General features: G+C 39.9%; 1 protein-coding gene across 4 annotated transcripts in view; it reads left to right on the top strand.

Moving 5' to 3' along the window:
* Positions 1-21,678, top strand: part of ELL (elongation factor for RNA polymerase II) — a 172,813-nt gene that overhangs the window by 117,433 nt on the left and 33,702 nt on the right. For all 4 annotated transcript variants that reach the window (XR_465781.3, XM_001362836.4, XM_007489240.3 and 1 more), the window contains exons 5-6: positions 6,432-6,685; positions 14,107-14,231. Coding sequence is in view for 3 of the 4 variants with exons in the window: in XM_001362836.4 (XP_001362873.1) it covers positions 6,432-6,685; positions 14,107-14,231 (379 nt within the window). In the remaining variant the exon portion in view is untranslated. The remainder of the gene's footprint in view (positions 1-6,431; positions 6,686-14,106; positions 14,232-21,678) is intronic.

The raw sequence follows: 21,678 nt of genomic DNA, 5'->3' as shown, positions 1-21,678 counted from the left end.
GAATCCTTGTAGTATTTCTAACAGGATTGCTCTGAGTCTCATGAGTGATAATGTATTTAAAGGCTTTGAAAACCTCAAAAGGCTGTGAAAATGGGGTGGAGGGGGATGGGAAGCTGTGATTTTTATCTTTTTATGGAAACTCTCTATTGATAGTTATCAGCAACTTGTTGGAAACTTATTCTGTCTTCAATCTCTCCTTAACTACTTGTATATTGCATCCTACAAACATGCCTATGTCTCCTCTGTTCTTAAAAACTCCTCATTTGAGCCTGTCATTTCCACTCTGAGCTCTCTGCCCTTCCCTTTTTGTTCACTCTAAATGCTTCCAATTCTTTATGCATTTACTTTTTAAATTATTTATATATTTAATTTTCACAGACACAGACACACCTACCCTCTGTCTTAGAATTGATACAATTAGTGTATCCCAGAGTATCCAGAGTACCTTCCAAAGCAGAAGGGCAGGGGAGGGCCAGGCAACTGGAGTTAAGTGACTTTTCCAGGGACTCACAGGTAAGAAGTGTGAGGCTAGATTTTAACCCAGATTCTACTATCTCTAGACCTGGTGTTCTATCCACTAAAGTACCTTCTCACTCTCATTTTAATTTTCTATGTCTTCTGATCTGGTCATTTAACTGAAATTGCCCTCTCCTCAATTACCAGTGATTTCTTCATTGCTAAATCTTATTTTCTTCATCCTCATCCTTTTTTTTTTAATCTTTCTGGAGCATTTTACACAAGGTTGATCACCTCGCCTTTGTAAACTTTCATGACATTTCTCTTTCCTGATTCTCTTCTGTATATCTGACCATTCCTTAGTCATCTAAGTCATAGGCATTAACTGTGGGTATCGTCTAAGGTTCTGTACCAAGTCCTCTTTTCTTTTTGCCATATACTATTGCCTTACCTTGTGATCTTATCACTATGAGTTCAGTTGTCTTCTCTGTAAAGATGATTCTTCCTCTCTCTCCCATATCTCCATTTGGAGTACCATTTCCATATCAGCACTCCCTTTTGGCCATCTCGACCTAAATGTCCCATTGGCGTCTGAAACTCAACATGTCCCTCAGTCAGCAAGAATTTATTAAGTGCTACTGTGTGATACTAAGAAAGACCCCAAACATAGTTTCCTTCTAGAACTCACATTATAAATGGGGAGACATCATGGGGGAAAAGGTCATACATATAAGTATATACATTGTAAATGGAAGATAATTTTAGAGGGAAGAGTAGCAGTTGTAGGCAATGCAACTAGGACAGGCTTCTTAGAGAAAGGAAGATTTGAAGTGTCTTTATCCAGAGCAGCAGAACTAATTTTCTTTCTCCTAAAATTCCTCCTTCTGAACTTCCCTATTCTTGTCAGGGACATTACCATCTTCCCATTCACCCAAGTTCAGAGAATTGATGCCATCTTTAATTCTTCAGTCAAATCTATTCCACATATTTAGTTAGTGGCCAAATATTCCTCTATCTGCCTCACAGTATTTCTAGTTTGTGCTCCTTTTATCACCACTTACACAATCACAACCCCTTACTTTAGGCCCTAACCACCTCTTCCCTGGATTGTTGCAGTAGCCTTCTTTTTGTTTCTAAACCCCTACCTTCTGTCTTAGTAAAACACTTCTAAGACAGAAAGGTTAAGGCCTAGGCAAAGGGGGTTTAAGTGACTTGCCCAGGGTCTCACAACTAGGGATGTCTGAGGCTAGATTTGAATCTAGGTCTGGTCCTCTATCCGGTGTGCTACCTAATTGCTCCCTATAAAATTATCTTCTGACTGCTCTCCTGGCCTCAAGGCCCTCTTCAGTAGAGTCTATCCTTCACTCATCTGCCAAAGTGATTTTCCTAAAGCATGGATGAATCTGCTTGTGTCACCTTCTACTCATTAAACTCAAGGAATTCTTCTTTATATCTAAGATCAACTCTATAAACACCTCTGTTGGATAAATCTTCTTCCCACCTTTCCAGGATCCTTTATTTTTATATACACACTAAAGTCCAATGACACTGGCTTACTCAATTCTTTTCTTATAAAGCTCCATACCTGGTACACTCTCCCTCCTCACTTTCACCCCTTCAGTTCACTGACTTTTTCTAGACAAAGCTTAAATCTTTCCTTTATCAGGAGGCCCTTCCCTGTGCCTCCAACTGCTAATTCCTCCCTGCTGAGATTACCTTCTGTCTACTCTGTGTATATGTATCCAGTTATTTTCATGTATTTTGAAAGCAATGCCTATTTTTACTTTTCTCAGTATCTTTAATACTTAGCCCAGCACTTGAACCATGGTAAAAACTTAATAAATGCTTGTTCACTTTCCAATGTCTTAGATTCCTATTCATCCAGGTGCATAGCCTAGCTACTTACTCAGATTTACCCCATATTAGCAACCAGAGTGTTGTTGCCAGATCTTATAGTGACTATTTGAGTTATCTGGGACCCTGAGAAGTTTAATAATTTGCCCAAAGTCATCTACCTGTTACATGTCAAAGATAGCATATGAACTCAAGTCCTTCTAACTCAAAGATGGCCTTTAGCCTATCTGTAGCTGTTATACTCCCTTTAGAACAGGAAGACTTCATATAATCCCTTCTTTTTCCATAGTGTTAAAAGAAATCTTAGAAATTATTGAATCTATTTCCTTAGGTGATTCTGTTGTGCTTACTGCTAGAAACTGAGTATGACAGCTTATAAAATAAGTCCAAGATGTTAACTGAAAAGAATTAAGTAGATCAAATAAAATAGGAAACTTCAGGCATAAAAAAAGGAGAAAATAATGACATGATTTTTTTTTTTAGTCACAAAAGTGTAAAGGTTACAATTCTCATCTTCCCTTTCTCAGAACTAAACAACAAAAAGAAAACACCCTTGTTTGGTATATCCCAGTAGTGTCATTTGTGCTCCCACTTAGCTGAGTTAGAGTCCATACACAAAATATGCAGAATATTCTTCACTGTTTATCTGAAACTTCCTTCTTTGGCTAGTCATGTGTGTATATACATGGCGTTTTCTTCAGGGCCTGTAGTGAGAGTGAAAGAAAACAGTTGCCAGGAAGAAGCCTTGGGAAACAAAGGAACTCCTGTGAAGAGGCTGAAGAACATTTTGGGAAGATCCAGGGATGACCTATCTTGTGCCCTTCAGGAGTATAAAGTCCAGGCTAGATAAGTCATAGCCAAGGATTGGCTGTATGATTATATGGGTCTATGGGAATTTGTCCAGGCCTAAGATAGCATCATTGTAACCTACATGAAAAGTGGTTGGTCAGCCTCTCTCCTTTAAGTATTTCAAGAAGCAGGGAAGAACATTGCCTTTGGGGGTAGACCATTTCATTTTGGGACAGTTCTAAACCTTAGGAAGTCTTTCTTGACATAATCTCTAAATTGTCCCCTTTATTCTGCTTTCTGGGGCTAAACAAAATAAGTCTAATCACTTGTTCACATGATAGCCTTTCAAATACTTGATATGGCTATGAATGTCCCTATTAAATCTCCTCTTTTCCATTAGTCAGTCAGTAAGCATTCACTAGTGCCAGGCACTACTAGTCCTGAGAATTAAATAGAGGCAAAAGACACTCTGCCCTCAGGGAATTCAAAACCTAATGGACTAGGAGATACAAACAGCTACTTGCAAATGAGCTCTATACCAGATTAATAGGACATCACCAATAGAGGGAAGACAAATGCTTGACATGTCCAGTTTTTTCAGCTCATCTCCTAGACTTGAACCCAGGATCTTTGACCACTGTAGTTTCCCTCCTCTGGACCCCACTTAAGTTCTGATCAAAATCCTTCTTAAGTGGTGATTCCTCAGAGTGAAGACAATGTCTCTATTCTGCCAGTGCTCCATTAAACCTTTTTGGTTTTTAAGAGAAACTGGGGGATCTTGAGTTTAGTGATGGGAAGACTTAATAAACATGGAATTGTTGCCAAGCTTCTGGGCCAGTGATCTCCTTGGCTGAAGTAGTCCCTCTTTACCTGAACTCAGCAGTTGGTATTTGTCAGGTGTGCCAGTTCTTCTTTTCATGATAATTTATGAGTGTCTCTGCCCTATGTCCCTTACTAGGGACAGTGTTTTCATTGTCATTGCCTCTCCTTTGGTGGCATCAAACACTGAACCCTTCCCTCAGATGTGAAGGATTTGTCCATGAACAAAGAAGCAGCTTGACAACAGTCTGCACTGACCAGCACCAGAACACCAGGCTTTTTGTACTCAAATGGGATTTGTCAGTTATAGGAAAATGTTTATAGGCACATTGGAATTGTCAAAGAGACCACTTAGTGTTTCTTCTTCCTTCCTTCCTTACTGTCACAAAACTGCCAACGATGGGAACTGGAGATTTTCATTGTTTTCAGCCTCTAGTACTTTAATCAACCCTTGGGGAAAGAAGTCAAGTCATAAAATGATCTAGTACAGGCATCCCAGAATCCTTGGGGAGCAGATTCACATGATTCAAGAGGAGCTTCCTGTGTGTTTTTATTCATTCTTTTGAAAAAGAAAAGATACCATCAAGAGGAAATAGTTATGAAATAAACAGTACTTCTGGGCTTCAAAAGAAAACTTAGAGGTCATCTTGGCTGACCCCTGGATTTTACAGATAAGGAAACCGAGGCCCAGAACTGCTAAAAGACCTACCTAAGGCAGCTAGACAGTGAATAATAGAGTAAAAGGCCTGGAATCTAGAAGACCTGAGTCAAAATCTAGCTTCAGACACTAGGCCCCAGGCAAGTTACAAAAACATATGTATTTGCCTCAGCTTCTGCATCTATAAAATGGTGATGATAACAGTACCTGCCTTGCAAGGTTGTTGTGAGGATCAAATGAGATATTTATAAAGCACTTAGCACTGTGCCTGGCACAGATTAGTCACTTAATAAATGTTATTTCCTTCCCTTCCCCTTTAATGATTTAGAAGGTCAATACCATGGATCCTCTAACACTTTGGCCAGTGTTTTTTCCTCTGTATTTCATTACCTCCTTACTCAAGTAATTGTTCACATTATAGTTAATTGCTTAAATTTCAAATGGCTCTCACTTTAAAATCACCATTTTGTTTAAACTATCATATTAGTATAGTATGGCTCTTTTCTTTGTTGGTCTTTATACTAACTAGTAAGGAGAAAAAAAATCAGATCTGCCTAATTCCCATTGACAACATCTGTGGGAGCAGCAGTTTGGCTGAAATCAGCAGCTAGGGAACTTGGGAAACCCTTGAGGTTTCCTAGTAGTCATCTGGAATTGTTCTGACACTTCTATTTACTCCTCTTTTTTCATGAGAGAAACACTGCTTTATCCCATAGGGTAGGTGTAAAGCTGTTAAGTGATGGTGGGATTGGGGCTGCAATTTCAGATCTTAAAAGTTATTGGAGATTTCGACTTGTTCCATTCCACAAACATTGATCACTGCATGTCATTCAGAGTGCTTTGGCACTGAAGGATGGGAGAACAGAGTCTAAAAGACTTCTCAGTCCTTGCCCTCAATAAATTCACATGGGAAAGTGAACACTTGGACATAAATAACTGGGAGGCAGTTTAGACTCTAAATTCTTGAGAGGACTCCAAATGAAGGAGAGATCACTTGTTGGGGAGCTCTAGAAAAGTTTCATTATGAGGTAGCATGAGTCCAAGCTATAACAGAATGGAGAGGAGTTCAGCAATCTCCCAAAGTGGGTATTTCAGGAGTTGGAAATAGGGGGAGGAAAGACATAGAGGAATCTTGGAAATTGATGGGATATTTTGGTTTATTAAGTTGTCCAAAATGGATTGTGTTGTAAAGGCAGTTAGATGGTGTGGTGGATATACCCTGGACTTGAGATTGAGAAGACCTGAGTTAAATCCAGCCTCAGACACTTAATTGTGTGACCCTAGACAAGTTATCTAACTTCTGCTTGCTTCAGTTTCCTCATCTGTAAAGTAGGAATAATAGCAATTACCTCATAAGATTGTTGTGAAGATCAAGTCAGTTAATATATGGAAAGGTGTTTTTCTGAACCTTAAAAGTGCGGTGTAAATACTAGCTCTTACTATTGTAGAACACGCAGTGAGAAGTAGTGTGAGATAAGATGGGAGAGGGAGTGTTGTTTTTTTGGCTGCGTTTGTTGCTAATAGGTATATGAGTAATTTCAAGTGATGTCTCCTAATACCATTTCTGTTTCTTATTTGAATGCATAAAAACTATGGAACTTCTCTTAAGGATCAGAACATCCAACTTTAGCAGTCTCCCCTTCCTCCTCCAACTTAGAGACTGAGGAGATGTTGGAAGGAACTTTAGATCATCTGACTCTACTCCCTGAAGTTAAAGTTGAGAAAACTGACTAGAATTGTATGCCTTATCCTTTCCTGTATTAGGAGTAAATAGTACCTGGCCTCAAATCCAGTGAGTGCTCTTTCATCTACACCAAAATACCATTTAATTTAACTGAGTTTAATCTCATTCTAGGCAAAAAAGTTCAGTTCCGGAAGCCAGCCCCAGCAGCTGCAGACACAGTCCCCTCAAGGAAGCGCTCAACACCAATCAATGTTGCCAGTGCCATCAAGAAGAGCAGTAGTGGGGTATCTCAGCAGCCCTTCAGGGACAGGATCATTCATTTACTGGCGCTGAAACCTTACAAGAAGCCAGAGCTGATCCTGAGGCTTCAGAAGGACGGCCTTTCACAGCAGGATAAGGATATGCTGGACAGCCTCTTGCAGCAGGTGTGTTTGCTCGGAAGCAGGCCTAGCTGGGCCAGCAACACTCTGCAAATGGATGAGTGGGGGTAATTAAGGAGCTAGGATTGGCTGGAATGTTCTAGTTAGGATAGCATAGGGATGGTGTGACAGAATTTCCTCAGTGTTTCATCTCCAAGATTTATAACTAACTTGAAAGTTCTTTACTTAAGGATGAAAATAGATTTAAGATGTCAATTCATTTATGTTTGGATTCACTGGGTTCAGAATGAAGCAGTCTGGACAGTGACGATTCCATGTCATACTAACTACAGTGGTGTCATATGTCCAGAAGCCAGAAGAAAGACTATCTCTGACAGTTAGGGCTGCTGCCTCTCTAGCTTGGCTGCTGAAGGAAGGGAACATGCTGTTTCTTGGCAACCCAATGTTTAAGGCCTCCCACAACACCCAGGAATGAGAAGAAGAATATTTGGGATTTATTTTATGTAATCACACAGTCTCACCTTTATTTTCTGCTTTGGTCTTTTCAGTTAAAGTTTGTTTGTTTTTAGCTTCCTGCTCTTCCTATGGATAGGATGTACAGTTGTTAAAATCCCATGTTTAACTGGGTTCACTTATCCCTGAACTTCAGTTAGCACTTGATTTGTATTGTGGCTATTTATACACCCCACCCCCACCCCCACCCCCGGTTTAACTAGTACAAAAGAAAGTACTTTCTTCAGCATCTTTTTGTCCTTCCTGTTTCTTTGCTCACTGCATGGTGCACATGTCATTCTGTTGAGAACCATAGCTGGCACAGAGCCTTAGAGGGCTGCTGGAGACTCAATGGAGTTGAGTGATTCATGTTCACATACAGGATCTGAACCCAGCTCTTTCTGTTTCTTGTGGTCTTTAGGAGATAACTCAGTACAGTAAAAAGGACCCTGGTTCCCCAAGGAAGGACATGGGTTCGGGTCCTGCCTCATAGGCTTTACTCACTGAACTGTTCTGGCACTCGGTTTCCTTAGCTATAAAATGAAGCAACTCTACCAGGTGATTTCTCCAGTAGTTCTAGGTTTATGGATTGCTCCAGTAGTTCCAGGTTTATGATCCTAGTAGACTCCTGAGAAGATGGGAATCACAACTAAGCATAGCCATATATCAAACAAGGGTGTAGTAGTTTCCTAAAGTTACCACTTAAATTGCCATTTGTTTTAATATTGGCTCTGTGGAAGTAGGGTAGTAAAGCTAAAAAGGCATTGGATCTGGACCATCAAGGTGGCACTGTGGATAGAGAGCCAGGAGGTCCTAGGTTCAAATGGCCCCAGATCTTTCCCAGCTGTATGACCCTGGGCAAGTCTGGAATTAGAATCTTGACTCCACTGGATTTTGGGGTTCCTTCTCATTCCAAACTGATCTAAAATACTCTGAAATCAAATAGAACCTAAATGGATAAGAGAAAGATAGACAGAGCACTACTGAAGCTCTCTGATGGAAAGGGAGAAGCTCTTGGTGATGAGGGGATAAGAGAAACATTTTTGTATGAATGATTAGGTAGAATCTATGGGAAGGTTGAAAGGCAGAAGTGGGAAGGAGCAAGCACTGATCCAGGGATAGCCCAATTGGGCAGGAATGTAGAGTGCATGGTAGCGGAGATGTAGGTAAGGAGAAAAGGACAAAAGGGTTGATTTTAGCAAGTTAGCTCCCAGCTTTAACAGGTCAAATTTTGTTTGGTTAACATTGAAGAGAGAAGAGTGGAAGGTACTGGGAAACAACTAGGTAGCATAGTGGATAAAGCACTGGGTCTGAAGTTGGGGGGGGGGGGGATATGGATTCAAATCTGGCCTCAAATACTTTCTAACTGTTATGTGACCCTGGGCAAGTCACTTATCCTCAGTTGCCTACTGTTCTTTTGCCTTATAATTAATACTTTGTATCAATTCTAAGACAGTTGGTAAGGGTGTTAGAAAGAAAAGATCAAGAAGTTCTATGGAACACTGAGAAGTGAGGTGACTTGCCACTAAACAGTGAGGATATGACGGAGGTAGCACCTGAGCCCAATTTTTTGGGACTTCCAAGGTAAGCTTTACAACTATACTACCTCTAGATAGAATGGAAATAGGGCATTACTCTGACAGGCCTGTTTTTATTTCTTAATACAGAATAATCTTTTAGCTGATTGGACTATAATTGGTAAAAATACTCATCATTTTAAAAATACTATGTTTTTATTTGGAACTTAAGACACCAAATAAAATGATAATTTCTGTGTACAAAGTTGAACAGAATAAAGATTTTACATGAATCATAAATCTCTAATACATTATAATTTGCTTTTCTTTTTACATATATAATACATTAAACATGTAGCTTTCAAAACTGCCCTTCTGGACTGCCTTCTATTCTCTTGTATGTTTTTTTTTTAAACCATTTCTTTTCTCTCTTAGTAATAATTCTTAAGACAGAAGGTCATGGGCTAGGCAGACAGGATTAAGTGACTTGCTCAGGTCACACAAGCTAGGAAGTGAAGTGTCTGATGTCAGATTTGAACCCAGGACCCCCCATCTCTAGGCCTGGCTCCCTAGCTACTGAACCATCTAGCTGCCCTCTCCTGTATATTCTTTTTTTTTTTTTAATATATTTTATTTGATCATTTCCAAGCATTATTCGTTAAAGACATAGATCATTTTCTTTTCCTCCCCCCCACCCCCCATAGCCAAAGTCCACTGGGCATTAGATGTTTTCTTGATTTGAACCCATTGCCATGTTGATAGTATTTGCATTAGAGTGTTCATTTAGGGTCTATCCTCTGTCATGTCCCCTCAACCTCTGCATTCAGGCAGTTGCTTTTCCTCGGTGTTTCCACTCCCATAGTTTATCCTTTGCTTATGAATGGTGTTTTTTTCTCCTGGATCCCTGCAGATTGTTCAGGGACATTACACCGCCCCTAATGGAGAAGTCCATTACGTTCGATTATACCACAGTGTATTAGTCTCTGTGTACAATGTTCTCCTGGTTCTGCTCCTCTCGCTCTGCATCACTTCCTGGAGGTTGTTCCAGTCTCCATGGAACTCCTCCACTTTATTATTCCTTTTAGCACAATAGTATTCCATCACCAACATATACCACAGTTTGTTTAGCCATTCCCCAATTGATAGGCATCCCCTCGTTTTCCAGTTCCTGTATATTCTTTTTTAAAAATACATCAGTGAATTTCTTTTCTTTTTTTATTTTTACTGGGTTTAAAAAGCAACAACTATTGCAAGCCCCTTTCTCCCACTTCTCACCCCAAAATTAAAAAAGAAAAAACACTTGTAACATTCTGTAGTCAAGCAAAATAAAACAGAGTTTTTAAGGTAGATTTGTATAGTTTCTTCCATAACCAAGATTTATTTATTGGGGATATTTTCCCCCAAATTCCAAATTGTCATATCTGTTATACCTTTCTAGTAAAATATATTTCTCCCTTAGGCTTAGGAAAACAGTATATGGGGGTAGCTGGGTGACTCAGTTGATAGAGAGCCAGGATTGGAGACCAGAGTCCCTGGGTTCAAATCTGGCACTTAATAACTATGTGATCCTGGGCAAGTCACTTAACCCTCTTTGCCTAGCCCTTACCACTCTTCTGCTTTAGAACCAGTACTTGAGAATTGATTCTGAGTCAAAAGGTTAGGTTTTGGAGTGAGGTTGGGAGGGATGTTGAAGAAAAAGAAAATGTTTGTAATAAGCCAGGGGAGGGATGTGTAAATATGTGGCATAAGTTTTCAAAGGTTTTATATATTGTTAGAGATAATACAACATTATCATTTTAAATATCTAGCATCTGCTGAAAGATGTGGCAGAGATATAATGTCATAGAAATTCAGCAAAAAAACAAACAAACCAACAGGAGGGACTCTGCCTAGGTCCTTAGGGAAAGTTTCTTAGACTTAGAGACTTAGAATCATAGATCATCTGAGCCTGAAGAAACTTAGGAACTTGGGTTGTGAGAGCTGGAAATAATGAAGAAGTTGATCCTCTTTGTTCCTTCCTGACTACGTTAACAAGTCCCTAAACCTCTATAGGCCTGTTTGTCCTTCTGTAAACAGAAGTGGGGGTTAGACTAAATGATTACTTAAGCACTTATTTTCCAGGTAAGAAATTTGGGGCCACACCAGCAGCATGGGTTGAGCTGAGTTCCTTCCAAAGGATGAAGTAGTATTTAGTTGAGGGAGGATAGAGGGAGCACTGAGGCCCCATGCTAGTAACTAGAAGGCTCCATTTGAGCTGCCTCCTTAATCAGTGTCCCTTTTTTCTTTTTTAAATTTTATTTAATTAGATGATTTAGAATAGTTTTCCATGGTTACAAGACTCATATTCCTTCCCTCCCTTCCCTCTACCCTCGTCCCATATCTGACACACTGGGTTTAACATGTGCCATCGATCAAGACCCATTTCCTTATTATTAATATTTGCACTAGTCACCCTGCAATCTTTAGAACCTCTTAAAAGGCTGCTCACTTTGGGCCACTGAACAGGGATCAGTTATCCTAAGAAAAACTTTGCTGGCTATCCGACATTAAAGTAGCTACTTTTAAAAAGCAAATATCAGACCCTGACTAGGCACATATAGCTGTTTGGCCTTGGTTGAATCCTTTCTTTGCTTGGAACTTCAATTTCCTCCTCTCTTGAAATGCGGTTAGATTTAACACACTTTCTTTTTTAACCCTTTCTTTCTTAGAATCAGTACTGTGCATCAGTTCTAAGTCAGAAGAGCAGTAAGGACTAGGCAACGGGGGTTAAGTGACTTGCCCAGGGTCACACAACTAGGAAGTATCTGAGGCTGGATTTGAACCTAGGCCCTCCTGTCTCTAGGTCTGGCTCTCAATCCACTGAACCACCTAACTGTCCCCCCAAATTAGCACACTCTTGAGGGTGAGAATCTTTTGTCTCTTTTTGCCCGCACATAGTTAGCATACGTTAATAAATATTTATGAAGTGACTGACTGCTCTCAAGGAGCTCCCAACTTAATTGAGGAGACAGCCTACAAATAGCTGTGTATCGATATGCTCCATACAGGATAAGTTGGAAATGTCAACAGCAGGAAGATCTGAATTAAAGGGAATTAGGAATAACTTCTTTTCACTGGAACTTGAAGAAAGCCAGGGAAGCCAGAGGGAGAGCATTCTACTCGTCATGGAAGACAACCAGAGACAAAGTCAGGAGATGAAAAGGTCTTGGATGATAGCAGTGAGGAGGCTGGGGTCATTGGATTTCAGGGTATATAGGGTAGTATAAGGTATAAGAAGACTGGAAAGATATTATGGTTGCAGGTGGGGTGAGACAGGGCAGGGAGGCTCGGAATACAGATTATGAAGGACTTTGAACACTAAACAAAGCATATCATATTTGATATATTTGCAGGTGATAAGGAGCCACTGATGTTTATTGAATGGGAGGTGAAGTGATATGGCAAGATTATTCATTTTAGGGTAGACTGGAGTGGGGAAAGACTGGAGACAGGGAGACTCACCAGCAAGCTACAGCAAGGATCGTGACAGGTGATGAGGGCCTGCACTAAAAAGGTTGGCAGTGTCAGAAGAGAAAAAAATATATTCAAGAGATGTTATAAAGATAGAAACAAGAACTTGGATTGGATGTGAGGGGAGATTAATAAGGAATAGAGGATGACATGCTGGGTTGTGAGTGTGCCTGACTGGGAGGATGATGAGACCTTCTACATCATTGGGGATGTTTGAAAGGAGGGAAAGTTTGGGGGAAAGACAATTAGTTCAATTTTGGATGTGTTGAGTTTAAGATGTCTACTGGACATCCAGGTCAAGATGACTGAAAGGCATTTGGAGGTATGAGACTGGGGATGGGCAGAAAGATTAGGGCAAGATTTGAGAGTCATCAGCATAGGGTTTGTTATTTAACTCTGTGGGAACTGAAGAGATTACCAAGTGAAGTAGTATGGAGTAGAGGGAGAAGAGGAGAAGGCCCAGGACAGAACCCTCTATAAGCATTTTACAATTGCGAAACATAATTATTGATGTTCTTACCATCAGATAGAGTGATATGCAGTTTAGTTCAGTTTGAAGTTATGTACCTCACTTCTGAGGAAGTGAATTTCTGATTGCTTGCCTGCTTCTTTCCTTTTTTAAAAGAATTGTGTTTGAGGTTGATAAGTCTTGAGTATACTCATATCTTAAACTTCTTTTAAGGATTGCTGTTAAAGTTCTGAAGAATTAAAACTAATAATAAGGAAGTTATAGAGATATTTTTTTTTCTTAGAATAAAGAAGGATTTTAGACATTTGATTTTTAAGGAGAATAGAGGTACTGGAAGAAAAGATTCCTGACATAAGAGATGGCTAAAAGTTAAGGTGATGATGTGGGAAAGTGCAGAATCTCTGTTCTAGGGAAGTGAATAAACTTCCTCAATATGGAGATTGAGTCAGCAAGCATTTATTAAGCTCCTACTATATGCCAAGTGCTATGCTAAATACTGAGGACACAAAGAGAGATAAAAAGCAACTCCTGCTCTCTAGGCACTCAGTCCAATGAGGGAGACAATATGCAAATGACCCTGTACAAATGGGATCTATACAGGATAGATTGGAGATAATCAGCAAAGGAAAGGTACTGACTTTAAAAGGATTGGGAGAAAAAATCTTTAGAGATTTTAGCTGGAACTTTGAAGGAAGCCAAGTTGACCAGAAGGCAAAGATAAGGAAGAAAATTCAAGCAGGAGGGACAGTAAGTGAAAAGGCCCTGAGTTAGAAGCTGGAATGTCTTATCTAAGGATTAGCTAGGAGGCCAGTGTCCCTGGATTGCAGATTATATGGGGTTGAGTAAAATATAGGAATCTTGGAATGGTAGGAGGTAGAGATTGGGGGTGGGGGTGGGAAACAAGTTGTTATGGGCTTGGAGCATAAATTCCAGAGGATTTTATATTTGACCCTGAAGGTGAATGGGATTCTGGGAGTCCACTGGAGTTTATTGAGTGGGAATGGGAGTGTGCAGGGTATGGATTCTGCCTGGGCTTAAGGAATATCACTTTGATCCCTAGTGAGGAGAGACTTGTGGAAGGCAAACCCACCAGCAGGTTAATGCGGTAGTCTAAGGTAAGGTGCCAAGTGCCTGAAACTAGGTTGTGGCAGTGTCTAGAGGACAGAAGGGGTATCTACAAGAGATGTCACAAAGGTATAATTGACAGACTTGACCATTAATTAGATATAAATATGGAGGGGAGTATGTGTGAGAGAATGAGGAGTAGAGAATGAAGCTTTAGGGGCTTGTTTTAAGGACTCTCTTTGGGACATATTTCTCCAAGGTAGGCCTTATTTTCCCATTCTCTAAAATGAGTTGGCTTACTCTCCCTGATTTTGTAATTCTCCAACTGAGATTTCACTTACTCCCTCCTTTTACCTACATGCCTTCTCAATTGTAATCTCTATTGGTCTGACTGAATGCTTCTGTTTTTCTAGGTTGCCAACTTGAGTGCCAAGGACAGCACATACACATTAAAAGATTGCATGTACAAGGATGTTCAGAAGGACTGGCGTGGATACTCTGAAGGAGATCAACAGTTACTAAAAAGAATTCTTGTTAGGTAACTAAAATCATGTGTCATCATCCCTTCAATATATGGGCTTACTCTTACCACTTCAACCCTCACAGTGCTGTCATATGACCTGTGCCCTCACTGTGTTCTATATATGCTTCTCAATTACTTGAACCTCTTTGTTCAGCAGAATTTAAAATGCACAGGCCAGATGCTATCTGTTTAAATAAGATTTTATTTAGTTTAGATCTAAAGAGGATAGAATCATGTCATGTTGTCTTCAAAGGCCTGGGCCCAGCCTGTGACGACAGTTGTGCTCATGTCAGAAGCCAACAGAAAGTTACTGAGCCAGCAGAATTTGAGAGGAGGACACCTTCCTTCACTCCCATGAGACTCCTGCCCCTACTGGCTGCAGGGAGGGAAAAAGGACTGCCTGGAGGTATTAGTGACCTGGGCAGAACCAGTCTGCAGCTTTACCTCAGGGAAAAGGAAGCCCTGGAAAAAGCTAACCTGACCAGTGTGAAATTAATTTTCGAAGCTTAACATCCCCTAGTTTGAATGAACAATTACTCACATTTCTAGTGCTGAGTTAACAGAGGGATTTTTTTACATGTACCTAATGAAGTCAAGAATGTATTATTGTCATTTTACCTGCCAGAGGTTAGAGAAGGAAAGTAATTTTGCAACCTAGGAAACTTTTCTTTTCCTTATCTTCCATCTTGGAATCAATACTGTGTATTAGCAACGGGTTAAGTACTTGCCCAGGGTCACACAGCTAAGAAGTGTCTGAGGCCAGGTTTGAACCTAGGACCTCCCATCTCTAGGCCTGGCTTTCAATCCACTGAGCCACCCAACTGCCCCTTTATCATTCTTAATGAATTTATACATTTCTATCAAATACCCAGTATTGAAAACAAAAAGGTAAATTCACCACCAATGAAGAGGAAATCAAAGCAATCATTTGGAGCTATTTTGCTCAATTATATGACAAATCTGATAATCTAAGTGAAACAAATGAATATTTACAAAAATATAAGCTGCTTGGATTTAAAAAGAGGAAACAATACTTAAATAATCCCATCTCAGAAAAAGAAATTGAGCAAGCTATTAGTGAACTCCGTAAGGAAAAAATCTTCAGGGCCAGATGGATTAATAAGTGAATTCTATCAAACATTTAAAGAGCAATTAATCCCAATACTATATAAATTATTTAGGAGGATAAGCAGAGAAGGAATCCTACCCCTTTCTTTTTATGACACAAATATTGAGTTGTTTCCTAAGTCAGGAAGAGCAAAAAAACAAAGAAAATTATAGGCTAATTTCATTAATGAATATAGATGCAAAAATTTACATCAAATACTAGCAAGGAGGCTACACAATATCACAAGGATCATTCACTGTTACCAGGTGTGATTTATATGAGGAATGCAGGGCCACTTTAACATTAGAAAAACTATCAGCATAATTGACCATATTAGTAACCAAACTAGCAGAAATCACATGATTATCTCAATAGATGCAGAAAAAGCCTTTAACAAAATTTACATACCCATTCCTATCAGAAACACAAGGAAGCAGAAATTTATATATTTTCTGCCTAAAGCCTGTTCCTGTTGTAAGGGAGGGAAAGGGGTTAATTTTTTAAGGTTGGACTTGATTATTTAAGAGTTTGGTCACCAGGAATTTAATTAATTCCAAAGAGATTTTATTTACAATTTATTTACAAAATGTAGAAAGAGTGAAGCAAGAAATCAGAGAAGGGATAAGGTCAGATGTCTACCCTGAGCACTAAGGAATTTGCTCCCAGCACCTGGCTCAAAACCAGGACCAGGAGAGTTGGTCCTTAGCTGGCCTCAGCAAAGCCGAGGACCTGGGGAAGTCTCTCCTGAGGCTAATCTCTTCAGAAAATATCCAGGAAAGAGCCAGCTTTTTCAAAATTCACCATTAGTCAGTCTAGTCGACAGATTCTTCTGCCCCTCTTCACCAGCCTCAACTCAAAAGCATGGAGTTGAATTCTCACAGCAAGTTCCACTCCAAGACACTAATCTCCACTTCCAAAAATGAAAAACTGAGTCTCACAGAACATGACCACCCCTTTTAAAGACATTTTCTCTTGCGTCACTTCCTGTGCCTTCCCCTAATTCCATGTCTACCAGTCATAGTTGGCATTCTGTTCTAGGACTGCCCAGAAGGCAGTTAGTCAATTCTGATTCATTGCCCATTATCACACACGTGGGCCACAGACCTCCCACTTCATGATTATTAAGTGGGATATTTGCACTTTTGGTGATTAGATCTAAATGGGTAGATCTTCATACTTAATTTTTAAATACTATATTTACACTTATGGGGATTAAAATCTAAAAATAGACATGAGTTACAATTTAAATCTTCACAATCAGAGAAGAGCTAACTACCTTCATTGTTACAATCAGGGACAGTTAAATTTAATCTTCACACTGTTCGGATCTACTTAAAGTAGACTAGGAATCAGGTTTTTTGTGTGTATAAATAATGTTGCAGGGATTTTGAGTACAGAGTTTTTTACTTTTATTTAAGTGACCATTCTATAGACCTTAACATAATTTGAATTTACCTGTGGATGAGAGGAAGGGAGATGGGAAAGGAGCTGGCATGTAGCTCAAGGGCATGTGAGGTTCAGAAACAGAATAGGGGGAGCAAGAAGAGGAACATGAAAGAGGTAGAGCAACCATGTGAAGGCCTAGGTGAAACAGAAGGGTAACACATGGGAACTGGAGACAGGTACCTGATTATGGATATGATGGCAAGTGGGTAGAGTAGGCCAGAGGTCTTAAACCAAGATCTTGCAGTGGTATCAATCTCTCTGCTGATTTGTTCTGCTTTCATTTGGGGAAAACTTTTCAGGATTTTTTGGGGAGTAGGTTTTTATTTTATTTATTTATTTTGGTGTAAGGGTAGAAAGCTATGGACTGCTGAGGGGCAGGAGTGGAAAGAGAAAGAACACAGTCCACTAAAGTTAACAAGGTGGGATTTTTTTTTTGGAATGCAGATTTCTTTTAGAATTCTTTATGTAAAGTTGAATTTTCATATTTTGTATTTATGGAAAGTGAGAACTGTCTGTATTTGTAAAATATTTTCTGCACCCCCAAAAAGAGTTGATTAGAGTGGAAGGAGCCCTGGTTTAGAAGACTTAGATTTTATTTCTTTACTTAGGATATATGTAACCTTGGAAAAGTCATATCCCTTATCTGACCTTCAGTTTCCCCATCTGTAGACTAGTAAAGTATCCCATTGGATTGTTGTCAGGATTAAAGGAGAGGATATATATGTAAATGTTTTGTAAACTATATAAAGCATCTTACAAGTGTAAGATAGTGGGTTCCATTTTCTCCTTTTGAGACTTCAGGTAGTGTAGTGGACATATTGTCAGGCCTGGAGTTAATAAACTGGTCCTAAATACTAAATGTGGAACCCTGGGCAAGTTACTTAAGCTCTGTGTCTCAGTTTGCTTGTCTGCAAAATTGGAATAATCTTAACACCTCCCTCCCAGGATTATTGTGAGGATCACATGAGACAGTAATTGTAAAAAAGTGCTTAGCACCATATCTGGCACAGAGCAGACTCACTATACATGCTTGTTCCCTCCTTTTGCCCTCTCAGCCTCAGTAAAATTTTAAGAGTCATGTCTCTTTTGAGTTCTGTAAAATTAAGGGAAAGATCTCAAATTATATGATATTGACCATTATTTTCAAAAATAAGAATAAAATGGCATAGCAGAACCAGAACACAAAGTTAATTTCTCTTATTCATAGGACCAAGACTTCATTTTGCCATTGTTTCTGCTTGAATTCTGAATGGCAAGGTAGACCATTTATTTAGACATGTGCTTTGTTGCCTAAATGGGGGTGGGGAGAGGGGTCCGCTTACAAATGATAGAGTAGATAGACAGGAAGGCAAGTTTTGGCTCATTCTGAGAAAATAGTTCTTAAACAGCTGTCCTAAAGTGGAGACAAGGAAAAAGGGCCATCATTGTTTGTGGAGGAGCCCAGAAACAGCCTCTGTCTACCATGGAGATGTAAACAAGAGCTCAACTAGCCCTTGGGCTGTGGACACAACAATTTCTTCAGGCTTTCCTAATAAAGGATCCCACTCTCCTACAAAGCTTCCCTCTGGTTACCAAGTACCTTTGAGGCTTGTGCCCATGAGCTTTAGGCAAGTATAGTCAGTCCAAAGGCACTTGGGAAGCTGCACCCACAAGGGCAGTATTTTCTCTCTTAAATCCTAGCAGGAATCAGTTTAAAGTTTTTTATGTTAGATAGGTCAAAATTCCTCTGGGCTCACAGTTTCTCTTGATTTTTGACCAACCCAGAGTGCTGTTTTTTTGTGTTTGAACAATTTCCATAATCTGAAAGCACAATTGGTTTGAAGAGGAGACACTTATAGACATCATCATTTGTGATATTTGAGTCTTCTTTGGGAAAACGAAAACTGGGTTGTTGTAACTAATTTAAATATACTCAGTGCCTTGAATTATAACCTGACTGGAAAATTACAACTATCCATGTAGTCTGCCTGGTTTAAAAGATAGGGAAGAAGTTGATTCTTCCATGTTTGCTGTGTTTTCTGAATTCATTATGGCACTTATTTAAGACAGCAAACTCAAAATAGGATCCTGAAAGGATATCTTTCTCCTGTGCAAATACAGACTTTAGCTTGCTTTACTATAGTCAGGATGGCCACAAGGTAGAAAGAATGAGTGGAGTGTGGCATAGGCTTGAGAAGGTCCTTTATTGCTCTTTCTGAAGAGTTCTTTGTATTCTTCTAGTGATTTCTAGTTCATTACTGCATAGGCCTTTTTTTCCTGTTTCAGAGCCATTATTGCACATATTTATTGAGTTAGCAGAACTAGAAGGGACCTTATTGACATTTATTCTAGCTCCTTCATTTTACAGGTGATGAACAGACTGAAGTGAAGACCCTCTTAGACCACAAGAAAAACCTGCCACATAGCTTCTCTTATACCTCTATTCTTACTTCTTAAAGAAGCAGAGGATAGCAAATAGAGTGCTAGGTGTGAGTCAGGGAACTCTAAATCTGAAACTAGCTTAGGCTCATTATCTATAAACTGGATAAAACAGTACTATTATCACCTAACACCAGGCAATGAAGATCAAGAGATAATATAATATAAAACTTACAAACCTGAAAGCACTATTTTGAAATATTAAGTATTTGAAATGCATTATTAGTATTAGTAATAGCATTATTACTGTCAAGAATTTATATTCCTAATATAGCACAGGGGTGAGCACCTTCCCTCTTTTCTCTAGTTTCTCAGTATCTCTACTTGGGACTGATTGTTGTGAAGTGATTTATTCTTTCCTTTGTGATTGTGGTATAACATTTTACATGTTATACTCTCGTAGAGATGGAAATGAATTTAAGAACCATTTCATACCATAATTTTGCCAGAGAGGCAACTGACACACAGGATATCTAAGTAGAGGGCAGCATATCACCAGTGATGAGGAGAGAGATAAAAACACCATCCAGGCTGTATTTGACCAGATAGGAACATGAGCCATCATATAGGAGGAATGAGTGCTATTTTGCTGTACTCAGGGAAATTAGAAGATAAAGAATGAAGGAAAAGAGCCAGAGAAAGACCTCCAATATATCAGGTTGAGCCCCTGTGAAAGTATTTATGCAGTGATATTGTAATAAAGGAATTAGTTGGTGGTAAAAGCAATAAAGGAGGATTGGAGATCTCTCCCTGAAAGCAGGATCTAGGAGAGGCAGCTGATGTTTAAAGTTGGCTCAGAGGGAGTGAGTAGTTTCCCCCTTCTGCCTTCCCTGCTCAGCTATGACTGCTCTCAGAAACTGGCTCTTGATGTTCCTCCACCACTAGAGCCTAAAGGTTTCTTCTCAGGGAGGTTACTCTCTCCCTCAAGCTATCCCACTCACACTTGAGTCACTTTGGGAAAAGACAACAACTTTATTGTAAACTAAGTCAGCTAGGGTAATACAAAGAAATGGTTGACAGGAAGGGAATTAGTGAGGAAAGCAGGGGGGAGGTGTCCCTTTTCTAACTACATTTTTTCCCTTCCTCCTTGAGTTTGGGGAACTCGGGCATTGGTAGCCTGGGCCCCCTGAGAAAAAGTCAGGTTGACTGACCCTGGTATTTGACCCCCTTGCCACAATTCAGACCCAGGGCACCAGGAGCTGGGAGATAAGTTTGACAAAGGCTCAAATGTCTTCTTTAGCTGTCACTTCAGTTGGGAATTGAAGGGGGGAAAGATGTTCTGTCACCAGGAGAGGAAAAAGTGAGTATATCCCCAGGAGAAAGGCTTGACCAGACCTCCTTGTTAGGCTTCTCAAGGCTGAGAGAGATCTAACTGAAATCCCAGTCACAATCTTCTGGCTTCTCAGTATTCCAGATCTCCTGGGACCCTTCCCCCATTGAGGTGAGCAGATCCAGCACTTCAGCCTGTCACTCTTTGTTGAGTGCAAACCCTCTGTCACAATATGGACAAAAAATACATAAGTAGACAAAGCCTGGACAGATTTTCATGGGCACAGTGGAGAGGGAATACTTAGGCTAATCAGATCATGGTTCCATTTAAGGATAGAGTCAGAGTAAGGACTTAAGAATATGAAATGTTAGAACTGAGAGAGACAGTCCTCTAGTCGTCCCCAGCAGAGACAAATCAAGAGCTTTGTCACTTTCTGTAGTGAGATGCATATCTGTTACTGGCCATCTATATCACTAGTTTTAAAATTGTGATAACTGATCATTCCCTCCCTGCCCCCCATGATGGTTTCAGTGGATTGAGGAAATCTTTCTATCTGGTTAGAATGATGGAGAAGAGAACTGACCTGGCTACCTTTTATTGAACAGTCTCATTTCAAGGTCCTGCCATGTGCCTTCAGGAAAAAGCCCAGAAATTTAGCCTGGAGGAGTAAGGAGCTGAATTTACTAATCTGGTTACACTGGAATAGTTAATTTAACTGAATGGGGTATGAATTCAGGCCTTTTTTACTCAGTTCTTGAGAGTTGCAGTGTGGCATGGTGTTTAAAGAGCTGGTCTTTGAACCCAGAAGACACTCTGGGATACATTACCTGTATGGCCCATAGAAATCACTCAGTCTGTCCCACAATTCACAAGGTCTAGAGAAAATGTTGGTCTGTGGTAGTAGAGAGAATCTCCATTCCTGAGCATTTCCTGGGACAGACCTGGGACCAAGAAGATTCCAAGAAACTAGGAGCAGTCATTGTCAAGTGCTTCAAAAACCACCCATTCCCAATGCCTGATTTCTCCTTTAACCACACTGAATTAACCATGGTTAGCCAGAGGCTTGAGTTATATGTTTTTTTTTGTCCTTCACGACCATTATTGTTCAACAAAATTAGACTTAAGAAGTAGACCGTTAGTTGATGCATTCGGGAAGCCTCAGCTTTCAGCACCTGTCAAGGCCAGGCTCACACAATCCTATAAACGGACAAAAATTCAAT

The sequence above is a fragment of the Monodelphis domestica genome, chromosome 3 (assembly GCF_027887165.1).
Source record: "Monodelphis domestica isolate mMonDom1 chromosome 3, mMonDom1.pri, whole genome shotgun sequence".
Taxonomy (NCBI): domain Eukaryota; kingdom Metazoa; phylum Chordata; class Mammalia; order Didelphimorphia; family Didelphidae; genus Monodelphis; species Monodelphis domestica.
Note: the sequence above shows the minus strand (reverse complement) of the source record. Positions and strands in the feature narration are given on the sequence as shown.